At 35.9% G+C, this 18,902-nt stretch overlaps 8 protein-coding genes across 8 annotated transcripts; 7 read left to right on the forward strand and 1 right to left on the reverse strand. All coding sequences in view use genetic code 12, as the record gives it.

Annotated features, from left to right (window-relative positions):
• Positions 1 to 137: 137 nt before the first annotated feature.
• Positions 138 to 1,598, forward strand: DEHA2F00374g (DEHA2F00374p; the record flags this gene model as incomplete). Its single annotated transcript, XM_460377.1, has 1 exon — positions 138 to 1,598. One exon carries the CDS (start codon positions 138 to 140, stop codon positions 1,596 to 1,598), a length of 1,461 nt encoding a protein of 486 aa, XP_460377.1.
• A 609-nt stretch (positions 1,599 to 2,207) lies between these two features.
• Positions 2,208 to 3,548, forward strand: DEHA2F00396g (DEHA2F00396p; the record flags this gene model as incomplete). The annotated part of the gene is made up of 1 exon (XM_460378.1): positions 2,208 to 3,548. The coding sequence occupies one exon, from the start codon at positions 2,208 to 2,210 to the stop codon at positions 3,546 to 3,548; it is 1,341 nt and encodes a 446-aa protein (XP_460378.1).
• A 2,245-nt stretch (positions 3,549 to 5,793) lies between these two features.
• DEHA2F00418g (DEHA2F00418p) lies at positions 5,794 to 6,153 on the forward strand (the record flags this gene model as incomplete). The annotated part of the gene is made up of 1 exon (XM_460379.1): positions 5,794 to 6,153. One exon carries the CDS (start codon positions 5,794 to 5,796, stop codon positions 6,151 to 6,153), a length of 360 nt encoding a protein of 119 aa, XP_460379.2.
• A 3-nt stretch (positions 6,154 to 6,156) lies between these two features.
• On the forward strand, positions 6,157 to 6,369 carry DEHA2F00440g (DEHA2F00440p; the record flags this gene model as incomplete). Its single annotated transcript, XM_460380.1, has 1 exon — positions 6,157 to 6,369. The coding sequence occupies one exon, from the start codon at positions 6,157 to 6,159 to the stop codon at positions 6,367 to 6,369; it is 213 nt and encodes a 70-aa protein (XP_460380.2).
• A 580-nt stretch (positions 6,370 to 6,949) lies between these two features.
• On the forward strand, positions 6,950 to 8,431 carry DEHA2F00462g (DEHA2F00462p; the record flags this gene model as incomplete). The annotated part of the gene is made up of 1 exon (XM_460381.2): positions 6,950 to 8,431. The coding sequence occupies one exon, from the start codon at positions 6,950 to 6,952 to the stop codon at positions 8,429 to 8,431; it is 1,482 nt and encodes a 493-aa protein (XP_460381.2).
• Positions 8,432 to 10,988: 2,557 nt separating this feature from the next.
• On the forward strand, positions 10,989 to 12,569 carry DEHA2F00528g (DEHA2F00528p; the record flags this gene model as incomplete). Its single annotated transcript, XM_460382.1, has 1 exon — positions 10,989 to 12,569. The coding sequence occupies one exon, from the start codon at positions 10,989 to 10,991 to the stop codon at positions 12,567 to 12,569; it is 1,581 nt and encodes a 526-aa protein (XP_460382.2).
• A 1,725-nt stretch (positions 12,570 to 14,294) lies between these two features.
• On the forward strand, positions 14,295 to 16,022 carry DEHA2F00550g (DEHA2F00550p; the record flags this gene model as incomplete). Its single annotated transcript, XM_460383.1, has 1 exon — positions 14,295 to 16,022. One exon carries the CDS (start codon positions 14,295 to 14,297, stop codon positions 16,020 to 16,022), a length of 1,728 nt encoding a protein of 575 aa, XP_460383.2.
• Positions 16,023 to 17,205: 1,183 nt separating this feature from the next.
• Positions 17,206 to 18,840, reverse strand: DEHA2F00572g (DEHA2F00572p; the record flags this gene model as incomplete). The annotated part of the gene is made up of 1 exon (XM_460384.2): positions 17,206 to 18,840. One exon carries the CDS (start codon positions 18,838 to 18,840, stop codon positions 17,206 to 17,208), a length of 1,635 nt encoding a protein of 544 aa, XP_460384.2.
• Between the last annotated feature and the right edge of the window lie 62 nt (positions 18,841 to 18,902).

Genomic DNA, 18,902 nt, shown 5'->3' on the forward strand with positions numbered 1-18,902 from the left:
TAGCGCGCGATAACGGTTGGAGCCTACAGGGATTTATGGGTAATAAATATCCACAGATTAACCTGCTTTAATTCACTTTTTTGTAATCTATATATTATTTCAAAATAGATAACAGAAGAAAAACGAAATTAGAAAGTATGACACTTAACAAGGATTCCAAGATCATTTTAGTCGGAGCTGGTGTTTTCGGTTTGTCCAACGCTTTGCATCTTGCGAAGAGTGGTTACAAAAATGTCACAGTATTTGACAGATTAGACTTCGGAGCAAACCACTATACATTACTTGAGGGCGCAGATACTGCTTCCGCTGATATAAACAAGATTTTCAGAGCCCAATATGCAGAAAAGAAGCATTATCAAGAGCTCGCATTTCGAGCTTTCGAAATATGGCAGGAATGGGATCGTAAAATACAATTACTCCCAGAATCGGAAGTCAAAGAGTTTACTGGCTTGCGTTTGTTGGATCTATGTGGTATGTTGAGGCTAGATGACCAGGTTGGGTGGGAAGAGTTAGCATCAAGAGATAATTTTGCTAGAGAAGGACTTGGTCCTTTACGTTTTGATATCAACGATAAGAACGATCTTAAAAGGGCTAAAGCTCAGGGCTACGGCCCAAAAGTTCAGTTTGCATTAGATTTGCAGTCAAAAATTCCTGATTTGGAAGGTGTATTCGACTCCACATCTGGGATGTTATATGCATCTAGATGTTTACAATATGCTGCTTACCTTTGCAAGTCAATGGGTGTTCGCTTTATCATGGGAGGAGATAAAGGTACTTTCAAAGAATACGTAATGATAAGCAACAAAATAGTTGGGGGGATAGTTACTCGAGATGGAAAGAAGCATGAGGCTGAGTTGGTAGTAATTAACTGTGGTCCGTGGTCAACGTCTCTCGTCCCAGAGTTGGACGGTATAAACGAGGGGACAGGTGGAAATATTCTAATTTGCAAAATACCTGATAGTCGTAAGGACTTGAAAGTTAAGTATTCCTCTAAGAATTTTCCTATTATTGGCTGGAAAAGTGGACATTCAAGGGAGCATGACTATTTGGCTGGCATGTTTATTTTTCCAGTGATCGAGCCCGAAGGCATCCTAAAGATTATTGTGAGACAAACAAAGTATACAAATCCAGAGAAATTGGCGAATGGAAGAGTTGTCTCAATACCAAAGACATCAAATAGTAATCCGCCTTTTGAGGCTTTGCCTCGACATATTGTTTATCAAGTGAGGGAATGGCTTCAGACATTTTTCCCAGATTTGATTGATTTAAAATGGGAAAGTAGGATTTTATGGTACACCGATACGATTAACAATGACTATATTTATGATTATGTCCCAAACAAAAAAGGTTTATTTGTTGCTTGTGGAGGCTCGGGTCATGCATTCAAGATGCTACCCGTGCTAGGCCAATTTCTTGTAGATAAGATTGAAGGACGTGAAAATTTCTACACAAAATTGTTTGCCTGGAGAAATGCTAAAGATTATGAAAAAGATCCAAACGGCCTAAGGGAAGGATTAAATGGGGCAAGAGTATACAAAAGACAATTGATGTCATCCCCTGAAGACTATATATTCAACAAGATGGCTCCACATTTGTAAACGTTTCTAGACCTTAACAGTCACATACGTATATAATTTCACTTTTGTTTTTCAAGAAATGTTCCTATTTATTAATTACTATGTTTTGTAGCTTCAAAAACATTTGCTTATTCCTAGTATTTTGTCTTGAGTGTTTTTTTTCAAAATTTTGATGTGTGAAAAACGATAACGTCGACTCGCTGAATTATTTTAAGGGTGCTGATAATACATTACTGGATTTTTTTTTTTTGAACTAAATATACATATGGGAGAGTTATTTAAATAAAAGTGTATGGTAGATTTGCATAATTCAAGTCATCTTGGTGATGATAGAATTTAGCTCTCGATTATTGTCCGTAAGAATTGTATGCACATAGATTGTCCCAGACCTCAGAATGTCAGGTTTTAGTATCGTCTGCTGAGTTTTTTGCTTAACTTATCCAGTATCTTATCGGGGACGCTTTTCGCTCAATTACCCCTTTAGGTAATTATGGCGCTCCGATATGACAACACTATCAGTACCAGCATTTATCTGGCTCATTAGTTGTAAAATAGTTGAAACGTTTAAATATTAGTTGGAGCGATCTCTTTTATGTTTCGTATTTTTTTTCGAAAAACAAGCCGGAAGCGATGGAATCTACCAAGGATATTATTATTGTTGGTGCTGGTATTTTTGGCTTATCAACTGCGATCGCGTTAGCAGAAAGATATGCAAATCGCACAATTCATGTTGTCGACAGATTTGAGCCGCCGGTACCCGACGGAAGCTCAGTAGATACAACTAGGTGTATTCGATTTGATTATAAAGATGAAACCTACTGCAGATTGGCCCATGAGTCAATGAATTTAATTAAGGCAGACCCTATGATTTCTAAACTTTTCCATCAGCAGGGAATGACTTTTGTTTACGATGGAAACCACGATACTTGGGAAGATATATTCTTAAGTAGCAAGAGTTCCGCTGAAAAAGTCAATGAAAGGGAGGAGGGGAAGATGGATTATTACGACTCTGCCGAAGATGTTTTCCGAAGCATTCATAATAGGAGTCCTAATTCGGTAGAAACAACTGAATTAGGAGGACCAAAAAAGTGGAACAAAGGATACACTAACCGTGTGAATGGCTTTATTGATGCTAGAGCAAGCATAAAAGTATATTATGAGCGTGCAAGAAATTTTCCAAACGTTAATTTTAGATTTCAAGAGGTCGAAAAGATAGACTACTTCAAGAATACGAAGAAAGTGAAAGGTGTCTTATTGAAAAATGGAGACAAGATTTCAGCCGACTTAGTTATTGTTGCAGCTGGTGCTTGGAGCTGTAAGCTAGTTAACTTAGATAATATTTCTAAGTCTAGCGCTATTGAAGTAGTTTGGTTCAAAGTGACTCCCTCAATGGAAAAGGAATGGAAGCAAATGTCAATAACCACAAACCTTTCAACAGGAATAAATATCTTCCCTCCATATAATGGAGAAATTAAAGTCTTGAGGAGATCAGCTGGCTACAAAAATACAGTCGCTATTGAATCGCCGAGCCCGTTCTCCCGAGTAAAACAAGAAATTTCAGTTCCCCGAACCATTATTGATAGTCCAAAAGATTGGATTCCAGAAGAAGCAGAAATTGAGATTAGAGGAAATTTGAAAGAAATAATGCCTTCTTTGTGCGAATTACCATTCGATAGGACCAAACTATGCTGGTTAACGCAGACTACAACCTCTAATTTTATAATTGACTATTATCCTGAGGCTGAAAACGTTTTGGTTGCTACGGGTGGCTCTGCCCATGCTTGGAAGTTTGTTCCAATAATAGGTGACAAAGTAGTTGATTTTATCGAAGGAAGGTTAGAAACAGAGCTAATTAGAAAATGGAGTTGGAAGGAAAAGCTAACATCGACTGTTGAAAATGAGAATGCTCCCAGAATGAAAGGGGATCCGAAAGAAATGAAAGAATGTATTAGGAATGTATATGATCTTTGAGAGTGGTTAGCAGCTTTTCTTTGAAACTTATGCCTCTAAAGAATTAAATCTTTTCTTTACCTTCAAAACAAAAAAGAAGGCTTCATGAAATTTTGTTTATAATAAGCAATCTAAGTTAAGGAATGAATTATTTCTTGGAGACACCCATACTATGGAGGTTATTTTCCACATCTTTCGCTTCTTACGTAAGAGCTCACAAGTTTTACGAAAGTGCTCGCTTTTTTTTTTTTCTCAGAAGAAGGTTTCGCTAAGTATCGTTTATAGTAGAATAAGTAGAATATATATATATATCTAGACGCACATTTTTATATATTATAATATCTATACCTTTGTAAGGTAATTTAATTAAATAAAATTAATATAAAACAAATGCCCTGTAAATACAGAGTATGCCCGGTAATACCGGATATAGTATAAATAATGTTTGACCAAGCTAATTCCCGCGAAGTGGGGATACCCGCCTTCGGGGGACATTAAAATGTTCTTACTAAAGGAACATTTCAGTCATGAGAAGATTTTGATACCAGAAGGTATAGCAATAACCATTGTTGCACTAGCGAAGTAAGCTCTTGAATCAGTATCTAAACCTACAACAAACATGTGATACTATATACTATAACTAGTACATGCCCTAACAAATTATTTAAATTTCCAATTTTCAGTGAACTTCCTTATACTGCAACTGAATATTATTAGGTAAAAAGTCTTGTTTTGCATCGCTTACATCTGAATAAATTTTTCTGCGGCAAATCGCATACAAAATCCGCGATAGGGCCAAAAATTTAATTTTACTATGGAGGAAAAATAGTCTATACCCACCCGAAGACTCTTAACTCTTGAGACTAGAAATTTAGACAATTCAGGGTCCCAGGAATCGTAAGGTATAGAAACTTAGCCCTTAGTTGTAGCCAGTAAGTGTTGAGGTCTTCTTTGAATAAAGTTCTCAAATTTTGTCATCTTTTGAGAAAGATTATTTTCTTCGACCGCTCATGCAGAAAGTAGTATTAAATAAAAATGATGAAAAAAAAAATGTGTTAATGAAACCAGCTGAAAATTGCAATATGTACGGTTCAGGCATGATTACATCATGAATAGACCATTTTGTGATGACTGCTTCAATTTGGTATTTAGTATGTTGATCTCATGCGAGTTATCGCTTTTGGTTAAATTGCAACGCGCGCGATATATGAAGAGAAAGTTTTCGTGGTTTGTTCAAAAGGGAACCTGATGCAATAGATAAGCAAATGGACTCGTAGTGAATACGGATCGTAGCTATAGAGGGTACGTCAGTAGTAGCTGCTGATGGAAGACTCTTTAATGTTATCGCCGGTAAATTTTCTGATAAATACTTGCCAAGTTGGTTAATGACTTCCAAAAGCGACGCGAAATACTTCGGGAGATCAAGACGTACTTAGAAACCCGTTCAAGAATCCATTTTTTAAGGAAGAGAGTTATTGGTATAGAGACTCCAAAATTCCCGGGGTCAAGGAAGTTACTCTTAATGCATGTGGTTTATGTTACGCGCATTGCGCGCGGACCAGTATCAATAATCATATCGAGAAGGAGCATGGAATACGCACTGTTTAGATTCCATGTTGCAGAGTGCCTTTTGTTTATATAAACGCTCAGTGCCATGAAATTCATTTACTACGTCGTCTATGTGTGCGACCTAATAAAATTCAGGGTCCTTTAACTGTGGTCATGTATTAGTTTGAAAACTTAAATGAAATAATTGACATGCAAAATTTAATTCCAATTTCATCCAAGAATTTTCTGCGATTAGATAGGATAAAAATCATATATATATACCGGAGACGCACTAAATCAGCCAATTTTGACATTACCAAAATTCTGCCTTAGGGTAAGCTAATTAGATATGTTTATTACTCACCGATTCAAGAAAGAAAGGTGTTTGGAGGGCAAAAGAAGGAAGAAAAAGTGTGAAAGCGTAGGAGAAAAATGTACATACTTAGTCAGTTTGGATAATATTGCGGAACGCAGGAAGATGACAGCTGACCTTGAATTTAATAATAATCGAACACATTTTCAATCGAGATTACGAATATTAGAGAATAGTAGTCTAATGTTACTCAAATTCTATGTTACAAGTACAAATGGTCTCTGCAGCTGTCGCACGTGCTAGTGGTACAATAAACAATTCTCGGGAATTAGCATTCAATGCGTTAGACGCGAATGTCGCAACTTACCATTCAGCCAGTGTAGGAAGTTTCAAAACACAGGTGACATGTGGTTCGGAAGCGCTGAAAATTTGCTTCTCCCTTCTGTTACCGATTTGCAAAACGACGGCTTGATATATTTCGAACAAGAAAATGTTGTTGCCTCCATTGTGGCGCTAGCCCTGGTCATTGGATCAGGCAGACTTTTATCTCCTGAAAATAATGGTCAAATTTCTGGAAGGAGTTTCTTATGCTCAAAGCTCTTCAATGATGGATCTGGTTGTATTAATGTAGAAGTTAGTGTGACTGCACAGTTGCTTCCAGATGTTTCCGATGCAGAATTTTCTATTGGCTCCGATCAAACAATTTACCTTAGTTCAGTAACATCTAGATTGCTGTTTCTTACTGGAGGACTATTGGAAAATTGAAAAATGCTCGTATTAGTCGCTGGATTTGGAAATGGTAGCAGAATAATAATCGATTTTACCTTCATAAGATACTTATACGACGGTGATACTGAAAGTTTGAGAGAAGCCTTCCTTGGCCTGACAAATGTCGTTTTTGAAATTGAATTGGGATATTCAAGTGATCAGTTTAATGACAATGTTGTAATTGTGGCATTACAGGACTTTTTCTCTATTTAAATTATTTGGTGCTCGCATTTGAATATGGCAGGTTGCAGCAAATAGTCACCTACATGATATCTCTTCTCTTCAGAGTCCATTAAGCTCACTATCTACTTGATATATACGTCTATATAGTTATCAACTAAGAATGTCTTCCTTGATTATTTATATTCCTTGTCTGACAAACATATACTATACAGCTGTCTGTGTTCACTCTTGATCCTCTCACGGTTTGCACTCACTGGGTTAGAAGCCTGTGAGGAGGCGCGCAACAAGTATTTTGACTTATTATTAATTGGTACTATTTACTATGCCAAGAAATGTAGGTTACAATCTAGGTAACTATATTTCTTGGTATAGTTTTACTTTGTAAGTGCATTATACTCCTTCGTATTGTTAAAAACGTTGCAGTTAGTCTCTGCTCCATCTGTAGGGTAATAAAATTTTCTGCATGCGTATGGTTTTTCCCAATCCTCGTGGGGATTTTGGAAGATTAGATTAAACTAACTATTTTATCATAAATCTGTACAATTTAGTATTTAAGTGATTTAATTTTCTTCAATAGATTATGTTTGAAGGCAAAAAACAATAATTAAAAATGAAAATTTCCAACTTTGCAACCTATATTGCAACTCTATCTATGTTCTTCACTGCAAACGCTGCACCAGTTGAACCTAACAAGAAGCAAAATATCATTTTGATGGTTTCAGATGGTATGGGGGTTGCTACACTTGATTTGGCAAGACAATACAATGCTGTTGTAAATGGTCTTGAATTACCGTCACTTCTTAACCTTGATGATTACTTGATTGGCAGTTTGAGAACAAGATCCAATTCTTCTTTTATTACAGATTCTGCAGCTGCAGGTACTGCTTTGGCATGCGGCAAGAAATCTTATAACAAAGCCATTGGAGTTGATCCTGATAGGAACCCTATTGGAAATGTGGGTGAAGCGTTGAAAATAGAAGGATATACTGTTGGAATTGTTGTAACTACAAAAATCACCGATGCAACCCCTGGAGTATTCTATGCTCATTCAGATTCAAGGTCTTATGAAGATTTAATTGCAGAACAACTAGTTGGTGAGCATCCTTTGGGAAGAATTCCCGATTTGGTTATGGGAGGTGGAAGAACATATTTCTATCCGAATACTTCTGAAGGTGGCAGCAGAGCTGATTCGAGAAACTTGATTGAAGAGATTCAAAATAATGGAACTTGGAGCTATGCTGGTAACAGACAAGAATTCGATGAATTAGATGGTGGAAACAACGTTACTTTGCCACTATTAGGGTTATTTGCTGACAAAGATATTCCATATAAAATCGATCGTAATGAATCAGTATACCCGTCATTAAATGAACAAGTTCAAGTTGCTTTGACTGCTTTAACTGAAGCCACTAAAGATTCTGAGAAAGGGTTTTTTCTAATGATCGAAGGTTCCAGGATCGACCATGCAGGTCATGCAAATGATGCAGCAGCCTCAGTTAGAGAAACTATTGAATACGATAGTGCCTGGAAAGAAGTTTTAGATTTTGCAGATGCTTCTGAGGTTGAAACTCTTGTTGTTTCCATTTCTGATCATGAAACTGGTGGTATATCATTGAATGCAGAAAAAGCGGAGGATTATCAACCATTGATCAATGCTACTCACTCAGGTGAATATTTAAGTAAAGAAATAAACAACTTTTCGGATATTGATGATGATGCTTTATTTACTAAATTTATTAAAAGTGAAATTATTGAAAAGGGCTTAGGGATTTACAATTATACAAATGAGGAAATTGAAAGGGTCAAGAACACTAAAAATAATGAAGAGCCAGAATATACTGAAGTTTTAGCAAATTTGACTTCCTCTAGAGCCAAAATTAGGTTTTCATCGTATGAACATACCGCAGTGGATGTTGGTGTTTATGCTCATTCAAATTCTGATAGACTTCAATATAAGGTTCTTGATAGAATAAATGGATTAGCTGGTGCCCATGAAAACACGGATTATCCTAAATTTCTCCAAGGTATAGTTGGTTTTGATATGGACGATGTTACAGAATTAATTCAAGATATTCAACATACTCTTGATTAGAAGAGACTAAATTCTTTTTCCATATTATATGCTATATATCAACTGAAATTGTTAGTTTTTATTAAGCTGTAAAAAGCTAATCTAGGCAGACCAACTTTGTAAATCAAATTACTTAGTTAATAATGTTCGTCAAATATAAAATAAAGTTTTAACGTTTTTGCAAATGAATTTACCATTTGCTTAATTTGTTACAAGTGGTGCAAGATTTAGTTATTTTGATTTAATAGTAGTATATATATCTAAACTTTCACATATACAACTTTATATATACATCTATCACATTATATGGTTAGAAGGATAACTAAAGAGAAAACGCATGAAATGTACCAAGGTTTATGAATTGCTCCAGAACCTGTATAGTTATATGTCGAAGGAACAGCGTAAACAATACTAGACAAAGGTCTCGTTAAGTCTTCAGATGAAGTGGCTTGAAAGCTGAGAATGTTAGCTGTCAATCCGTCATTGACAAGAAAACTTCCATGTTCATTGGATGAAACTTTCTGGATTTCAAATGGCATAGTTGCTGCTGAAGTAATATTAAATAAATCATCCGAAAGCGCTTGACCAAAAATATGATGAGAATAGTCACTGATAACACCGTCAGTGATTAGACTTGACGAAATAATACCATCTCCATTATGACTAGTGGTAGTAGCAGTAGTAGAGATTGCTTCATTCTGTGTAGTGGTTAATGGACAATAAGTAGTGTGGACTGGCTGATGTTGAGTTTTTTTAATAACTTTAGCGGTAGTTGGAATAATCATACAAACATTATGTGAACATGATGTAATTGTCACTAATGTGGTTTCGGTCGCTGTTTCTTGAAATTTAGAGGAAACGTCATGTGCCGGCAAGCCAGAAAACTTTCCGGATGAAATATCATCATGCAAACTCGATGTTACAATGAACGTTGATAATTCTGCGTCTGTTGATCCGGAAGGAGGGCTGTTGAATTCTGAGTAGCTGGAGGCCGAAAAAATTGAAGTGGTAGATTCAAGCGATACAGTACTTGAGTCCATCAGAAAAGGTGGGCTTGAGGAAAGGACATTCGATAACTCGGAATTAGCTGACTGGCTAGAGCTTATAATCTTCATACTCAGATCAGGCTTCAAAGTTTTTGAGTCAGTTGGGTCTATATTGTTGGTGCCGGAACTAGTTGATCCTGAATTGCTTATCTGTGAACCAGTTGCTCCGGGACTACTTGGCTCTGTTATACTTGATACATAAGAGCTACTAACCTTCGTCGCATTCTTTGGGCCAGCAGTACTGTGGTCCATCACGATTATTTGCAGGACAGCCATCCATGTATTCATATTCAGTGCGATAAGGCCAAGTGGAGCAAAATTCTTGTGAGTTCAATGGCCACAAGCACCACGCGAATTGTATTTCGAATGTTTGCAGGCAAACTTTATCTCCCATAGACAGTGTTCTCAGGACATATGTAAGTGTCCAATCAGCAGGATCATCTATCAAGTTAATACTCGCGTCATATTCATATAGTATCTTTTCATCTAAATAGTCATCAGGTGTTAATAAGCCATGTACTGATAACTTGTTAAGACCGCTGAAATCCATTTCTACGTCCAGATGAAAACGAATTGTTATCTCATATAACTCATCACCAACCCATTTTACATTTTCCACGGATAAGCTTGCTAATGGAATATTTCTACTAGCTTGTTCTTGATCAAAATCACCATCACAAAATGGATTGACTGAAATCGCCCTGCATGAAGAAATAATTTCTGTACCTTCGGGGATATCAACGACATTAGTATATCCCGCCACAACTTGTAAGAATATTCCTATAATTAAAAAATAATCAACTAAGGGAATAAGTTTAAACATACTTCCCTGAATAAATGGTGGAAGAAATTTAACATCGAGAATATTCACCCCCTAAATGTAATGGAGATATACTTTTTGTGTAAAAATTCGAATATCTCATGATGAATTTCTCATGATAAGCGCGATAACTTGTCGAGTATCTTCCTGTGCGAAAAGAGTAAAGACAGAGTAACCCCAAACGAATGATGAGCAGTAAAGACTGCTCTACCATGCATGCATGTAATTCCCTGATGACAGAAACGCAAGATGATCCAAATAACCGATGTATAAGTGTAAATACTGAACTATATGCTAGAGTCCGGAATAACAATGAACAAACACAAGAACCGGATACTCAATATTCGAAATGATGAGGATGATCAAAAGAGCGCTTCAGAAAACAATATCTATTTCGGTAGGGCTTATGTCTATTGTACCACTTTTTGTGTATGTACTGCATATATTTGTGTCAAAGCTGTCTACAGGAAATTTTAGAGGCTAATAGAATGTGATGAAAATTGAGCCACATTTTATTGTAATCTATATGCTGCTTCTCTTATGTGATATGCATTGGAAATGAAGCATTTCATGTAGAAATTGTGTGCTTTTGAAGCCACTGAAGTGTTTTACGTCAAGGAGAAACGAGCTCTATTTATTGTTATATACGAACAAATCTTCTACTTTCTGAATATTATTAGCTATTGAAGTTCTTCAATAAGTAATCAAGAACATGAGCGTTGAAAATAACTTTCAAAGCAACGTTGAAAAGGTCAAAGTCGATTCTGAAATATCGAGCAAACAAGGCGGTTTGGGTTATGAAAATGCTATCCTCGATACTTCACTGGACATATCTGAGAATAGAGCAGGTAACGTAGATGCTGAAGAAAGAAGAATAGTAAAACATTGGTATGATGGCTTTGTTCGTCTATTTTTATGGTATCCCTCATATTTAGATGGAAAGGAGAAGAAATTACTATTAAAGTTGGATTTTTGTATTCTCACTTATGTCTGTTGTTCTTATTTTACAAAATCATTGGACAAGTCTAATATTACTAATGCATATGTATCTGGAATGAGAAACGATATTGAATTTACCGGTGATGACTTGAGTTATGCCAAATCATTATATTCCGCTGGCTATATAGTTTCTATGTGCTTTGGAATGTTATTTGTCACAAGGCCCTGGGCTCGTTACATGCTCCCTACTTTGGAACTAATATGGGGTGTTTTGACTTTTTGTGGGGCTGCTGTCAGGAATTCGAGTGATATGTTTGCCTTGAGATTTTTGATTGGGTTAGCAGAAGGCCCTATATTTTGTACAGTCGTGCATATTTTGGGGTCTTGGTATAAAAGAGATGAGATATATCGTAGGGTAATGGTTTTTTCAATATCTTCTAGTTTAGGTGGTATGTTTTCTGGGTATTTACAATCAGCAGCTTATGAAACGTTAAGCGGAAAGGGTGGATTAGCAGGTTGGAAATGGGGTTTCATTATTGATGGTATTTTTACTGTACCCATTGCTTTGTTTGGATTTTTTATTTTTCCCGGCGCACCTTATCAGGTTAAGAAGTTATGGTGGCTTTCAGCCGAAGACTTAACGCTTGCTAAAGAAAGAACTCAAACTTCAGGAATTGCAACGCCTGGTGCATTGAATTTTAGCTTAGTGAAGAGAGTATTTTTAAGATGGCACGTACATTATTTCACTGCTTTTTGGGTTTTCTTGAATGTTTTGGCTTTACCGGATGGAACTGCATTCCCCCTTTGGTTACTGGCAAATTCTCCTGAGAGATTTTCAATTTCCCAAGTTAATAATTATCCGACTATTCAATCGGCCGTTGGAATTATTGCACAATTTTTGCTTGCAGGGCTTGCTGACACATTCTCTATTTATCCTTTTTTGACAATAACCCAATGTCTATTTATAATTTCTTATTCTTCACTTGCTGCATGGAACATACCTGATGGATGGCGTTGGGTATGTTTTTTGATTATCGGCTTTGATGGAGTAAATCAAGCTATAATCTCAGGTTGGGCCAACAGGAGCTGTAGACATGATAATGAAGAGAGGGCGTTTGTTCTTGGGTTTTCTGATGCTGTATCTCAGGCAATAAATGTTTGGACAAACATTGTATTCTACCCTACAAGTGATGCTCCAAAGTTCAGAAAAGGATTTATAGTATCTTTAGTTGGTGCAATAGTGATGTTATTTTTGCCCATTTTAGGCTATATGGGTGATAGGTTTGACCGAAAACAACTTGAGAACTCGCATGAAAGCGATGGAGTGGAGTCAAGAGTCGAAGAAATCAAGTAAAATAAAGAAAATCAGAAAAAACTTCGGCTAGTTGAGTCTGTGGTACAACTGTAAGACAGACATCAGATATTCATATGTAGATATTAATCTCAACTACATAAAGAAAATACAGTATGTAACATGTTGGCTATGTGATAGTTTTGTGATTATCGTCTACTTTTGATTTGCAACTGATAATGCTCTATGGAAGTTCCTTACGCCAAAATTTTGAAGGAAAAACAGAAAATTTTAATATCTAATATTAGACATAGTTTAGTGCTTATAATATGCAGAGAAATAAATCAATAATATGCGTCTACTTGCGAATAATGATATAGAATAGCGGCGTAGATTATTTATTAATCGGATACCCTTCCTTTGATATTTTGCATGAATCTATCACACTGTTATCATTTCATTGATAAATTACTGTAGTGTATGTGGTGAGCAAGATATATTATTATATAAGCTAACCCTTACTGATAATGCAAGCTATACTTATTGTGTAAAGAATTGATAATCTCTTGTAGCCCCGATAACTTACCGAACATTTAGCAGTGAAATCAGAAAAGGCCCGTAACTCCAAAAACGAATGATTTTAAGGTATGAGCAAAATGGTGCCCTGTATATGAATACCAATCACCATGTCACGCATGTACTTCTCTGGATAAGACAGTGAGGCTATCACCATAGATGACCCGAATAACAGATATATATGGGTAAATTTATATGTTAGAGTATGCTTTCTAATAAGCCTGGCACAATAGCAAATAGGAAATGATATTAATTCTTCTGATGGAGTAGTTTTGACACGATGTGCTTAGAATCCTTCGATACAAGAACGAGGAAAGATATTACTTTGAAGGAATCCCATAGATGATATATACCTATTAGCGAAGCTGGTATTTTACGGTCGTTGCCTTTATTCCCTAACATTTATTCAAAAAACTAAAGCTTTGTATTAGATAATGTAGAATTGGGAATGATCTTCATTTGTTCACTGTTGAACTTTTAGTATGGGGTTGAAAACTTATCGCCAGTCAGGAAGTTCATTTTACAACAAGTTGTACTTCCTCAATTAATTTACATCACGAAAAAATATTTGGTAATGTCCTTATCGAAATTGAATTGTACGTACTGAAGATCATCAATCGTAAATGATATCGAGGGTGTTCATATTGAGCATCTTGAATGAAGATACAACAATTCCATTATGTACCAACTAGAAAATTATTTTTAGTGCATATTCACTATTGTATTTTCTTTCATTTTTATTAAGTAGGGAAGACATGCTTTCAATACTTGGCATTGACGGATTTGGGTGTTCCTTTGCCGAAGTTTTTAATTTTTACGATCCACTGAAATTCTGTCTTATACAGAAAGATCGGCTAGCTTTGTGCCACCAGCACAACTCGCTCAAATGGTACCTTCCATATGGTTCAGATCGTTCCTTTATAAGACACGTAGTTGAATGTAGCAAAATCATCTGATAAGTTGGAAGGCTTTGGAAAATATATTGACTAGAGTTTGAGAGATGATAGTTCTCGTTGAACCTGCAAGTTTGCGTGGCTACAGAAAGGTACTTGAACAATTACGAATATAAACAGTATTGTAGTATTGTGATATATACTAGAAAAATACTGTATATTAAATTTTTAAGCTTAGAATTTCCTTCTGAAGTTTATGAAGCATTTAGTTGCTTTGTTTTTATTTGACGACAATTTAACTAGTTGAGGCTAATTCAAGATGTCAAACGAAAGGATGGACAAATACATCCTTTCAAATACTGATGGACAAAGTTCTTATGGATCCTCAGTCAATAATGGCTTGTCAATCCCATCAGATATCGATAGATTCGATTCTAGTAACCAAGGTGATTTTTCTGGCGATGAACGAGGAATTAGATGTTCCTCGGTGAACGATACAAGCCCGTTGTTGAAAGCGAGTTACGATAGCCATAGTAAATCTGTCGCTCAAGAGCTTATTGAGCAAGAAAGAGGTTTTTTAAAATATCATAATAGAATTCCCAACAAAGGAAACGAAAATCAAGCTATAAAAAGATTTGAGGAAACAATTTCTTCTAAGAAGATAACAGATACTACAGCATTAATTGAATTGAAATCGTTATTTGTTGCATCGGTTCCATTATCCATGACATTTCTTTTACAGTGTTCATTTTCGACTGTATCTGTATTCACAGCGGGACATCTAGGGTCTGTCGAATTAGCTAGTGTTTCAATAGGTTCTATGACAGCAAGTATTTCAGGCTATGCAATTATTCAAGGTATTAGTTCAGCTTTAGATACTTTGTGTCCTCAGGCTTTTGGAGCAAAAGAATATTATCTTGTTGGAACTTATTTGCAAAAGTGTGTTGCAATGAATTTTACTATCATGGTACCTATATTATTTATTTGGACTTTTTTTGGGTATGAGGTAATTACAGGTTTTCTACCTGATAATGATACTGCAAAGTATGCAGCAGTATATTTACGATATACTGCACCAGGGATTCCTGCTTATATTTTGTTTGAATGTGGTAAGAAGTTTTTAGAAGCACAAGGTATTTATCATATTTCTACAATTGTTTTATTGTTTGCTGCACCATCTAATTTAGTTATGAATTTACTTTTTGTGAAAACATTTGGGTATATTGGAATACCGATGGCGATATCAATTAACTATTGGTTGATGACTTTTGGCTTGTTTGTTTCTATCGTATATTTTATCAAACCCCATAGTACACCTTCTGGTAAGCATCCTCTAACATGTTGGAATGGACTTCATATTAAGCAGGCATTCCAATCTTGGAATGAAATCGTCTATTTGGCTGTACCAGGACTTGTAATGTTAGAGGCAAAATTTTTTGCCCTTGAAACATTAACTTTAATAGCTTCATATTTGGGTACTCTTTCTTTGGCGGCACAATCAGTTGGTACAGCAATTGCTTCCTTGTCGTATCAGGTTCTGATTGCAATTGGAATTGCTTCGTCTACACGTATTGCTAATTTTTTAGGCGCCGGTTCAAATTCAGCAGCAAAGAAAACTACTCAAGTATCATTATGCTTTGTATTGGTCTTTTCGATCATAAATGTTTTGTTCTTATACTGCTTTCAAACCCGAATAGCACCGTTGTTTACCAAAGACGAGAAAGTTATTAAAATAGTGGAAAGTATTATGTGGTTAATAGCTTTATTGCAGATTTGTGATGCAATCAATGCAGGTTCAGCTGGTTGCTTAAGAGGACAAGGCCAAACAAAAATAGGGGGTATTGTCTCATTATTATCTTATTATTTGATTGGTATACCTCTATCAATTTATATAACAGTTTATTCCAAATTTAAGGGTACAATAGATGGCCTTTGGATTGGAAACTGCGCGGCTCTTATTATAATAGGAGTCGTTCAAAGTTACTATGCATTATTTGCAGATTTTATAAGATTATGCACTGATGCACAAAAACGGGCATCCAATTAGATAAAAAATTTCATTACTTATGTATGTACTATACAACATTTGCAGTGTCATAATATTATGGGGATCGTTATTAGATATGATCGGATTTCGTTTTACTATAGTTCATCGCAAGTTAGCACCAGGCCTTAATTCCTGTGTCACTGACATATGTTCATTGACCAATAATTGCTAGGATTTAGAGAAAAATTTAAGTTGTCTATTAATTTGCTTTACTGATGAGGTTTAATTCTGTACCAAATTCGTATTAGGTAATGACTATATAAAGACCAAGATTGTGCATAATAAACCAATGAACAATAGATGAACAATAAACAGTTGTTCTATCCTTAACTATCTAACTACCATGCCATGTATGTACTGCTCTGGCGAAAGGTAATTGTATTATCATAGATGATCCGAATAACCGATGTATAAGCGTGAATATGAATTATATGCTAGTGTGCGGAATAACAATGAACAAAACACAAGATACTCATTTATTAAATATTTGAAATGATGAGCATGATCAAAAGAGCTTTCTAGAGAATAGTATCCAGAAATGATACATCTATTTCAGTAGAGCCTATGCCTATTATACCTTTCTTGTTTATATCGTCATGCATTGATTGTGACTGGGTTAAGGAAGATGAGTAGTGATGAATTCAAAGAGCTTTAATCCATTTGATAATGTTCCTAAAGAAACGAGCATTAGCAGCGACTTTTTATCAAACAAGTATTATATCCCGTCGGGGATGTTAACCGCATGAAAGATGATAGTCAAGACTATTTAATGAAGAAATGACAGAACAATATATGACTTTTATAGTCACATCTTTGTAGAAACTACTATTTTAGCAAGCGGTCGATTGACGGACTATCTTTGGAAAGAAGGAGAGTTTTAAATCTAGATATAGCTCATATCGAAAGGATCTGGAAATTAGTCAAAAAATTTGTTTCGCCTTAGGCGATCACAAAAAACAAAACTGTAATTTGGCGCATAAGGGTGAGTTCTACAAACGTCCCCTGTTATTATGTGCAACCGGACAAAGAGATTATCCTCATTAATTGCAACATTTATAACAGTGAGATGTTTTAGATATGTATATATTGTCTGTTTTTGGAAATGTGATCCATTGAAACCTAATTATCTACATAGTAATTTTCAATTTGGCGCAAAATTTTGTCACGACCAAATTATTTTCAGCTAAACCCCTTCTGGTCTTACTAAAGATTCATCGTGTGATCTATCTTCTGGAGTCTTACGCGAAGAATGAGATGAAAGATTTTCACTGTGTTCAAATCCTTCTTTTTCAAACTCGTCAAAGAGACCCAATTTAATTGCTTCTTCATCTTGTTCTTGCAAGGATAAGCGAGGCATAGTAGCAGCTACTCTCCATGGTGGTCTCTTATCAACATATGCCTTGGCGAAAATGATATCAATTTCTTCTAACGAACGACCAGCAGTTTCGGGGTAAAACCAAATCGTAGTTGGGATCAAAATGTAATTGAAAATAGCAAAAAATAAGTAACAGCCGAATTGGCTCTCATTCATAAAAAGGGGTGTGAACATAACAACTGTGAAGTTACTCAACCAATTGGTACAAGTAGATATAGCAGAAGCAACCGTTCTCGTTCTCAATGGATTAATTTCTGGTGGATAAATCCATGGCAATGGCAAAAGAGTGAAAGCGAAGAAGGCAATAAACAAGAAGATACCAACGGCTGCACCTTTAGCCGTTTCTTTATTTTGGCCGTCATCGGGAATCAAACATGCAAAAGTAATTGTGAATGCTATAGCTTGACCAGTAGCACCAATAAGAAATAATGCTCTTCTACCTAGTCTATCAATTAAAAAAAAGGATGGAATAGTAGCCAAAGCATAAACGGTGGCAAATACTCCTCCCATGATTAAGGGCAATTTTTCAAAATCTTCACCCATTCCCAAGTTCTCAAATAAAACTGTAGAATAGTAAATAGAAGCATTACACCCAGTGAATTGTTGAAAAAATTGGGTAGAGGCACCAATAATCATTCTTGAAAAATGTTGCAGCCTACCGCCTGAGAATAATTCCTTAAAGCCAACTTCTGATCTTGAAAACCTATTAACACCATCAGTTATGACACCGCTTTCAGCAATAACAATATCGTCTGTAATATCCACATCACTCAAAGCCGCTAAGACGTAATTAGCTTCATCTTTTTTATCATGGGCAATTAACCATCTTGGTGATTCAGGCATGTTGATAATTGCCCCAAATAAAACAATACCAAAAATTGCTTGAAAAGCCACTGGAAATCTCCATTGCACAGAAGTATCGACGTACGATAATCCAAAAACAACCCAATATGCCACAAATGTACCTATTGCGATCATGGAACCTTCTAAGTTAACCAATTTTCCTCTATTTTCTGCTCGAGAAATTTCAGATTGCCATACTGGAATTGTGGCAGTATCCATACCGTTACCTAATCCTGTAATGACTCTACCGATAATGAATTGACCTAATCCCCAATGTGGGCCAAAGGATGCAACAGAAATAACAGTGCCAAGAATAATAAGTAAGGAACCTATGATCAACATTGGTCTTCTACCATACTTGTCACCTTGAAATAATGCAAATAAGGCACCAAAAAAACATCCGATTTCATAACATGAAACAACTCCCCCTTGGTTAACCACAGCATCATGGCTCTTACCAGCTGTTGGAGGAAATTCTTTGTTGAATTGGTCACCAGTAATAATACCTGACATTAAACCTTGATCATAACCGAAAAAAGAGAATCCACTAACGGCCGTGAATGTGATGGCTACCCTAAGGGCTCTGCCTCTTAGACCCATTGTATTTGTTCTACTCCATATATTTAAACCCATGTTCTTTTGCGAATGAAAAAACTGAAATT

Source organism: Debaryomyces hansenii (assembly GCF_000006445.2).
Source record: "Debaryomyces hansenii CBS767 chromosome F complete sequence".
In the NCBI taxonomy this organism is placed as follows: Eukaryota; Fungi; Ascomycota; class Pichiomycetes; order Serinales; family Debaryomycetaceae; genus Debaryomyces; species Debaryomyces hansenii.